Here is a 9,333-nt window from a genome sequence, read left to right as displayed (position 1 = left end):
TTGCCTGAAGTTGTTTTATTCATGTCAGGCCCTGTGCTGTTGTGGCCACAGGGAGGCACTGTGCTGCTTTGACAGCTCCAGGACACTTTGATAAAACCAAATGAACAACAATCAATGCGAAACAGTGAGCTGAGGTTTAGAGAGTTACAGATCTGTGTAGTTGCCCTAATTCACACTGCACCAGAATTCTGGTGAGTGGCCCAGGTCAGGACGCGTTTAAGCCATCTTATTCATTGTGAGGGAAGAAGGTGCCCAATACCAGTCTAACATTGCACTAAAATATTCTTCGTGAATGTACTTAATTGATCCAGACATGTACTGTGGACCTGAAATGAGCAGCGCTGAAGAACATCCAGATGTTAAATTGGACTCCAGGTAGCTCATTCTCTAAAAGGACAGTATTAGTCAGATCCAACATGAGTAGAATTGTGGTCAGTTTGTCCAGAGAAACCACTGTGATGTTCAAACTGTTTAGCATGTAGTGTCTTTACCAGTGGACAAAACCGTGTTCTCAGATGACTGAGCCTATATACTGACTAAACCTGTAGTGAACTGTAAAAGACAGTCAGATTTAAAATAATTCGTTTATTTAATAAGTTAATATATTTCATGTTCAGTAACATTGAAGAACCATACAACAGAAGGAGTCAACTTTGTTAGAACCATAGAAATTTCAATAATATGTAAAATAAAGTTAGATTTATATATCCAGTACTTACTGGAATTAAATAAAGAGCTGCAGTTAGTTTTCAGTAAACCAGCTTCAGCAAACAAATCTTTTAGCTGCCGTAACAGGTAAAGTTGAAGGTAAAGGAACAAAACATTTTTGCTAAATCCCACCAGCTTGTTTCGAGTAGATGACGTCAAATTGTCCGTTACCAGGACGTCTGCTGCCTTTATAGCCCGCTTCAGTTCCTGGATAAGCTGTCGTCCACAAGAAGCTACACGTCCTCCCTGAAGCTCATGTCACACAGCAATGATAGATGGTCGGAGGGGTAGTGGTAGGAGGGCAGCCGATCAGGGCCAATCTGCTCTTCTGTGGGAATGTCCAATAGGCAGTCCACACTCAAAGCATGATGGCTGTACCAGATATAGTCCAGCGTGCTACAGCTCTCGCCAGAGGGCCGGATCTTCCACGTAGTATAGGGCGGCTCAGTCTGTCCGTCAGAGCTCAGCAGCTTGTATGCAGATCTCAGACCGAGGGGGGAGGAGCTAAAGCGCCAGTAGACATCCTCCGAGGGCTCTGCATTAAAGTCGCCACACACTACTATAGGCACAGCCACCGGCCCTGTGTTGCTTTGAACACCCAGGGACGTTATGCTGCGTAGATTGTGCAGGAGGTCAGCACCCTGCGCACTCCGCAGCCTCTCCCAGCCACTACGAGCTTTCAGATGGGTGACTGCCACGCACAGCTGCCGGCCCGTTACTCTGCACTTCAGCATCTGGACAATAGCTACCTGGTTGGTGGGCAGCATCATGGCTGACAGCCGCAGGTGAGACGAGGCATCAAGAGAGAAACGGGAACTGCGATGAAACAGAGCACAGCCATCAGGGCCATTATTCTGCTCTACATCCAGACAGGGAGACCAGGGTTTGGGCAGGAAGCTGCTGTGGTAACCTAGGCTGGACATGATTGGGTGAAAGGTATCGTAGAAGTGGTCCACTTCCTGGAGACACACAATGTCAGGGCTATAGGTGAGGATCTCTTCCAGGATCAGATACTTTCTTTCTTGCCAGTTGAGGGCATCCATTGGACAGCGGATGAACCCATCCTTCCCTTCTCCAAGAGCTGGAAACACAAAGCCACACAGCTTAGCCCCATCAGCACAACACATAACACATCACAAAATGTTTTGCGAGGCAATGTTAAATGCACATTTCTACATTTGCATCCTGACTGTAAAATCTCAACCTTGTGCAAGTATGTTCCACTGCATGATGCGAACTGAAGGGTTGTTTTTGCAGCGGCGAGGGACCCTTCCAGTGGGATAGACCAGGTCCCGGCGTGGGCGGGCCGGGCGCCTCTGCAGGGCTTCCTCGCACTCTCTGAGCAGCTGGTCAGGGTCTAATTCAGCCAACTCCTGATGGTGGTCTGGGCTTTCCTCAGGGTACAGGTCCGACTGGGCCAAGGTAATGCTGTTCAGGGACTGGGCCAACGTACCAAACAACCTGCTGCTGCCGCCGCCCATTGAAAACACTGACGGAAGCAGAAGAGAAAATGTTTCAATGTTTCTACATTTAGAAACAAAAACGAAGCAAAGAGGAAATCATTTATTTGTCATTATCACATCTGCTAAAATGTCACAAAAAAACTTGTCCTCTGCATTCAACCCATCCCCTGGGGGAGCAGGGGGCTGCTGTACAAGGCACCCGAAGTGTGAAGTGTCTTACTAAAGGACACACCTGGAGACCTGGAGGGCTAATGCTCTACCTACTGAGCTACCAGGCCACGTCCTTTTCAGTCAACCTTCAACTGCGCAGGAAACCTTCAGTGCCAACACAAGCCCAAGCACTACTTCTATAGACAGGATCAAACAGGCATAAGACACTAACATGCTCGTGTTCAGACAAGTAATGCACACAAAATGTGTGGAAATATAGCCTGAGGCCAGCTGAAAGTATAACAATGCTATAGTAGACAAACACCAGTGTGTGGTTTAATATAAGTTGAAGTTTCTTACCCATGGCCTCCATGTCTAATGCCGTGCCCTCCTCTCTCTGTGCCTTAGCGCTCACTCCTGCACTTGTCTGCTACTATATCCTCTTTCTTTTGTCTGACTCATCATTTATCCTTCTCATCCTCTAGGACGTCTGTCTCAGTTACTCCCTCCCAGTCAACGTGTGACAGAATGACCCCTGAACAAGCATTAAGCCTGTCTGAGACGAGAGAGAGATAGAGAGTGAGAGAGAGAGAGACACACACAGACAGAGACATGCACGCTTGTACTTGCCCTCCAGGACCACAGTTTGACACCCCTGGTTTAGGCTAAGACCTCATCCTCTGCTGACACAGGGTCACACATACTACCCCAGGTGGAAAAACAACTCAGCGTGTTACCAAAAAGCTACTGCTACTGGAGCAACCGTAAACTGCACACGCGTCAGGGTTCAGCCTAGACTTTAATCAAGTGCTTTGGAGAAGCACTGACACGGGCTGTAGCAGGAATCAGGACTGGAACTTGGATCCTAGTTCACGGCGCATTGACTGACGCGTTTAGACTCCAATCTAACAGAGACACCAATCATCGTCATAGCAGAGTCCTGAAGAGCAACATTTGATCTCCCCTTGTTACATTCACTGTCATCATTAACAACACGTACTCACATAGAAGGAAACCAACAAAGAGCCGCTACCAGTCTGAACTCCTCCGTCTGTGTCACTCCTCCAACAGCCAGACTGAGCAGAGGACTGCCTGCAGGGTGTGGGTCTATACAGCGTGACTCTCACGAGACACCAAGAGTAAATGACAGCTATGCAGGAAACATCCTGAACTGGAATGTGACCTCCGCATGTGAGAAGGCAGCACTGTGTGCACAAAGGCCAGTTCACCATCTCATCAGCGATCTTCTACCGGTCACAGTGTAGGGCTTTTTTTTGTGTGTCCTGTCCGGCAGTTCAACAAGCAGCATGTGTTAGGCTGCATGTCGTATTGTGATGGATAGTTTTGCTTTCCCCTTGACTAACAGTTTGTTTTTTGTTTTATTAAGTCCATCCTAAATATATGTGATGTCGCTGGGTTGGTGGACAGGGATGTAGGATATTTTATGGCGCACGTCTTCAGTGGAGCAGGACGCTGGCATGTGGCAGTTTGTTGGGAGGCTGCACCAGGTTGTCACGTTTGCTTAATAAATGGTCTTTTTATTTTTGTTGTTGTTGCCATTTCTTATCAGAACAGTGAATTTGCCACTAAGTGTGTGTGTATGTGTGTTCAGTAGTGAAGCACTGGCTGATTGATTTTACTGGAGCTGGGAAGGGAAGTAGCTTCATTTAGCATCTGAACGCTGGGCTGCCAAATCTCCTCTCAAATTCATTAGATTTGCTGAAGATGGCTTTTTGTCTTCATGTTGTCTTATCCAAAGCGTGAATATTTTCATTTGATCTATTATTTCATGATACCTTGTAGGCCATTTTGTGACAATGTTGAAGTAAACATCTGAAAGCATTTTGTTTAGTGTAGATTAACGCCTTGTTCACATATATCGGTTCTTGGAAGACAAAAGGCTGAGCTAGATGGCTAAACTCTATGAGGCAGGGTGGGTAATTACTAGGAAGCTCCAGGGTTTGAGTCAGCCCTGACTGACTCAAAGCTTTGACTTGAGCTTTCAAAGAAGGAGTGTGTTGAAGGACACAGCATGTAATATAACAACACACAGCTGCTTTAAAATAACCACAATAACCTGGATGCAGAAAAATCTGCTGAACTGATTAAGCCCATCGCGTCCTACGTCATGGTTTCAGAAAAGCAATATATAAAAGTAATGACAGCAGCATTGGCCTGTGATAAATAAACACTGAGAAGCTGACAAATCAAATGGTTCTGTTGTATTTAATAACAACGAGATGACAGCGCCTCTGGAAGAATCAATGTTTTAGTTATTAGCTGCTGCTTCATAAAACATTAAACCCTCTCTTTTTGTGTTACTTTGATGTTTTGTATTATGTTTAGTTCTTGGTGTCTCTCCCTGCGTTCCTATATTTATCCCCTTCACCCAACCTGTCCTGTTACTGATATTCATAACTTCACATCACATTACAAATACACACAGATCATCGATAAAGCAGTAGATTATCTTGTCCCTCACATTGTGGCTTCCAGCCCAGTTCAAGAGGAGACTGAAAACTTGTGGCTTGGTGCCTCTAGAGGTAGACACCAAGTCCTACATGTCCCTAAAGCCCAAACTGGCTCGTCTTCTGCACAGAGTAGCCTCCACATGTGTTTGACCTGCTGCTGCCACTTCCACCTAAGTGAGTCAACAGCTGGCTCAGAGGACCAGCCTGTGACACCCGTGTTTTGAGCCCTGAAGCTCATCACGGCTCCCACCTGCTTTCGGCTCCGTGACAGACGCCCCTCCTCTCACGCCGGGCCGAAGCTGCCGTAGTCCCGCGGGATACGCTCTTCCGGGTGCCAATGCCGGTACCGCACACAGCTGGTTGAGGAGAGTTGAACAGTGGCGAACCGGCTTCATTCTTGGCCTGGAAGATACAGCGGACACGACAGAGAAGCTGCGGGCAACGTTCCCTTTTCCACTAAGAACTCAACTGTTCTTACAGAGAAAGCCGAAACACGCGGAAGCTTCGCGTCATTTCCCAGTGTGTCACGGAGCAACGGCTGCTGAGGGGTTTCCTGCACATGGTCCAGTCCGCCGCCGCTCCAAAATCCGCCAGATGCTCCAACTTAGCGAAACCAAGCTCTGTGGGAAATGCAGGCGGTTGTATAGAATGTGGCGAGCAGCGTTCGCCTTCTCTGCAGACAGAGCAAGTAGACTACGTCAACATAGCCGCATTGTCTCTCCCCTCGACGGTGGTGTGCGCCACGGTGACGTCAGCAGCAACGTCTGTCCGGTCTCTCTTACGAAATAATTCCACCCGCCCTGAAGCCAGTTCTCCGGAAAGAACACAGGCGAGTACCCACCTGTAGCTGAGCCAAGTCACGCCAACTTTATTTTCAACTGTATTTTTATAGTTACAAGCCAGTATTTGTAGTATAATGTATATTTAACATACATTATCTAATTAATAACAACAGTGAATATATATTGCAACATGAAAATGAGAGAAAATAAAATAACAAATGCATAGATGACTTGGAAGTATATTGGACTACTAGGTAATTTGAAAGAGAAAATCAAGGAAAAAGGCAACTCAAATTGAATGTACATAGTCACAAAATTAAAACTGAGCATATCAGAGTTTACATAAAAAAATCTTCAGAAACCAATTGCATGCCTGGAATATAATATAAGTATCTGCGTCCATATTAAATAGTTTAAAATATGTCAGGGTTTTAGAGAATCTGGATTTTTGAACTTTTCCCATCAGAATAAATAAATTGATCATTTATTATAATTTATAATTGTTTCATCATGTGAGTAGTTTTTATACCAACGTACAATTCCATCTTAGGGGGACTCAGCTGCTGCTCTGTGCTGCCACCTGGTGGCCCAGCTCCCTTCGTCCCTACATTCACAAAACCATCGCGAAAACAATCATTTTCAAACAGCATCACAGCGTATTCTGAACTTCAGTTATTCATTTAGTGGTGAGACCTTCACTGAATGCCGTCAGACTGAAACATATTACAATAAACCGCTGGTCTACAAACCCTGATCTAAAGTTTTATTAACTATTAGAGACCAGCAGTCAGAGAAGCAATGACTCTTGCCACAGCAAGTCATGTTGGACACACACCAAAATGTCTTTTGTTGTTTATTGACCTTCACCTTCTATTATGCCATTGATGGTCTCATCATATTGTTCGTGTTGAGGACAAATAATTCACCTTATTTCGCTGTAAGGCCTCTTCTGTCGATTGTGCTGGGGGCCTTGGGGCTCTTACACGTTGTGGCCAGTTCCATCTGCTCATTGGTTTGGTTCCATCCCCTACCTAATTTCTGAAATACTTTGTTGGTGCTTCATTAACCAGAGTTGGTTGTTACCCAGGAGCTCTTTACATGATAAGCTAATCAAAGTGAGCACAGCTGGAACCAAAATGCAGTGTTTTAACACATGTGATGACTGAGCTCGTGAGTCCTTTTGGGACATCTTCCCTCCCATCAGTAGTTTCAGGCTCTGTTTGTACCCACTGTTAGCTCCTCATGTCTCATTTCACACTGAGCAATTTATTGAAAACTCACAGAAGCTTGTGCTTCCACTAACATATATTATATGAGCCATAATAAGAGCCAAAACACAGCATCTCATTCCTCAGCAGCTTTGTACTTCAGTTGACAAAGTCTTGCTGAGAGAGTGTGTGTGTGTGTGTGTGTGTGTGTGTGTGTGTGTGTGTGTGTGTGTGTGTGTGTGTGTGTGTGTGTGTGTGTGTGTGTGTGTGTGTGTGTGTGTTCGATGGATTGAACACAGAAGCCTGTAAAGCAGATATAATGAAACACTGTAACTTCATAATGGTTATGATTCACTTGATTTAAAGATTAAGGAGGTATCACTTTATCCAGGCGTTGTACTCCTGTCTGGACACTCGGTGGCACTAATGATCCATGACAACAGTCCTACTGGTACAGAGTCCTCTACCTTCCACCCAACCCGTAGGACTGTGTTCACACAAGGACCAGGACACCAGGGGCCCGTTTCAAGAAGGAGTTTTTGTTGAAACTCTGAGTTTGTTAAACCCGAAATGAGGAAAACTCAAAAGTTTTCTGTTTCAGACAGGGAGGTCACTTAAACCCGTTTCAAGAAGAAAGGTAATCTAAACTCAGAGTCAGTTACTATGACAATTTACTCTATGAACCTAACCTGGTCGCAAGCAGGTTTTATTCAGGAAACCCAGAGTTTCCTTCGGTCCCTGCCCCTTTTTAAAGTGAACACTGTTTAAATATCACTGTTTAATCTTTCAGTACATTCATAGATTTCACCTGTTTCCTTTGCGCAGAGACTAAAATGGCACGTCCGTTTCTAGACAATCCTGTAGATGAGGAGGCTGTATTAATTTGCACGGCATTGAATTTATGCCGCGATAGGATTTTGAGGCCACAAGTTGATTTTTTGTCATGTCCTTAAGTTTATTTATTTGAGCGGTACAGTTTTTCTCGAGACCCCATAACATATATCAATAATCTTATCCACCCAAACATCAGACACATCACCCATCATGGCCGTGCTCTTACATCCGAGCAGATTCTTTGTGTTGCGTTACAAGGTTTTGCAAATGGTAGTTTTCTTTATAACAAACTCCTCAGAACTATTAAAAAGGAGGAGTTTCACAGGATTGCAGGTATGTGGTATTTAATTTGTTTCAGTAACACTAATCTGAAAAATGATGATCAGTTAATATCATCTTGCTGTGACATCTGGAAATAAACGAATAAATGTGCAGGTACACTGACTGCTCTTTGCAATGGTCAAAGACTACATCACCATACTGTAACTGACGTATCATTTTTACACCACAGATCATATGTGATGCTGCACATATTATCACAAACGTGGAGGTCAAGTGACCCGGGTCTGGTCATGACTCATGAATATATCCTGAGTAAACCTTAAGTAACAGGCTGAACTGTGGTAAGTACATGTATGTCCTATACACTTATTTCAATGCATGCACTACACACTCACAGGAGCACTTCTATGCAGCACTAAAGTACTGTAATGTGAACCCTGAGGAAGGCTCCATCATCCCTGCAGAATACCGGGATGGAAGGACAGTCAGAGATGTAATATGCTGTAATGTCTTAATCAACCACCACCAACAATAAAAGGAACAGAATAAATGCAAATCATAATTTATTTGGTTTTCTTCATTTCCTACAAATCTTCTTGCGGGCCGTACCGAGCATGGTGAGCTCCCTGCGCAGGAGCCGCTGGCCCAGTTCGTAGGAAGTGAAAAAGTTGTCGCACGTCACATTGCGAGGCCGGGCGAGCCGTTCGGTGACGTCCAGCACGACCCGCTGGCCCTGCTTTTTTTCAGAAGCTCTCTTTTCTACTCCTCCTCCTGGCTTGCTGGTGTAAAGCTGCATCTTCCAAGCGTAGCTGGACTTGGCGCCACCCAAAACTTGAGGCCGTATTTTTCTGGCTTGCAGGCATGTACTGTCTGAAAGAGCGACGACCTACAAAAAATAAAGGAAAGATTTTAAAATATATATTTTTTTACAGAGGTGTTTTCTGCATGTCTGCGTGTGTGTGTGTGTCTGTGTCTGTGTTTGTGTCTGCGTTTGTGTCTGCATGTCTGCATGTCTGCATGTCTGCGTGTGTGAGATGTAGTGTTTTTTGCTTTACCTCTGAAAGGTACCAGAAGCTCGTCCACCGTCACGTTAGGACCCGGGTCGTAGAGGCTGGGCAGCCGCTCCACCCACGCGTCCCAGACCTCTCTCACGGCTGCCAGCTTGTCCGTTGCTCGCCTGGCGGGTCTCGTTTGGCGATCGTCGAAACGCAACAGCTTTGAGTAAGCGTGAAACAGGTTGAGCGACATCGTGGTGCGAAAAATGGCCCTGCCCCTCTTGGTCCCACAGGCTGGCCACGGCCTCGCCTCGGGACCTGTAGACGCCAGACAAAATCAGGAGGCCCAAGTAGGCTCTCAGGCCGACCTCGTCTATGCCCTTCCAGGCGCTCCCGAGCTTTCGAGAGCCCTCCAGGTTAGTGTTCTCCAGGACGATCCT

At 45.6% G+C, this 9,333-nt stretch overlaps 1 protein-coding gene across 3 annotated transcripts; it reads right to left on the bottom strand.

Annotated features, from left to right (window-relative positions):
- Positions 1–565: 565 nt before the first annotated feature.
- On the bottom strand, positions 566–5,500 carry nocta (nocturnin a). Of its 3 annotated transcripts, XM_029165928.3 has the most exons (4): positions 5,271–5,500; positions 5,043–5,194; positions 1,913–2,197; positions 566–1,789 (listed from the first exon to the last, which is right to left on the bottom strand). In XM_029165928.3, the coding sequence occupies exons 1-4, from the start codon at positions 5,351–5,353 to the stop codon at positions 942–944; spliced, it is 1,368 nt and encodes a 455-aa protein (XP_029021761.1). In that variant the 5' UTR covers positions 5,354–5,500; the 3' UTR covers positions 566–941. The 3 variants fall into 3 exon arrangements, with proteins under 3 accessions (XP_029021761.1, XP_029021762.1, XP_055368592.1); XM_029165929.3 differs by lacking the exons at positions 5,043–5,194; positions 5,271–5,500 and adding an exon at positions 3,326–5,013; XM_055512617.1 differs by lacking the exons at positions 5,043–5,194; positions 5,271–5,500 and adding an exon at positions 2,682–3,291.
- Positions 5,501–9,333: the final 3,833 nt, after the last annotated feature.

The sequence above is a fragment of the Betta splendens genome, chromosome 10 (genome assembly GCF_900634795.4).
Source record: "Betta splendens chromosome 10, fBetSpl5.4, whole genome shotgun sequence".
NCBI classification, from domain to species: Eukaryota; Metazoa; Chordata; class Actinopteri; order Anabantiformes; family Osphronemidae; genus Betta; species Betta splendens.
Note: the sequence above shows the minus strand (reverse complement) of the source record. Positions and strands in the feature narration are given on the sequence as shown.

Excerpts from the sequence above, each read along its gene's own strand:
- nocta (XM_029165928.3), bottom strand. The coding sequence starts at position 5,353 with ATGTGCAGGAAACCCCTCAGCAGCCGTTGCTCCGTGACACACTGGGAA. Across the intron at positions 2,198-5,042 it reads TGTCACGGAGCCGAAAGCAG|TGTTTTCAATGGGCGGCGGC; the intron begins GTGGGAGCCGTG and ends TGCTTCCGTCAG. Across the intron at positions 1,790-1,912 it reads GTGGAACATACTTGCACAAG|CTCTTGGAGAAGGGAAGGAT; the intron begins GTTGAGATTTTA and ends TTGTGTTTCCAG.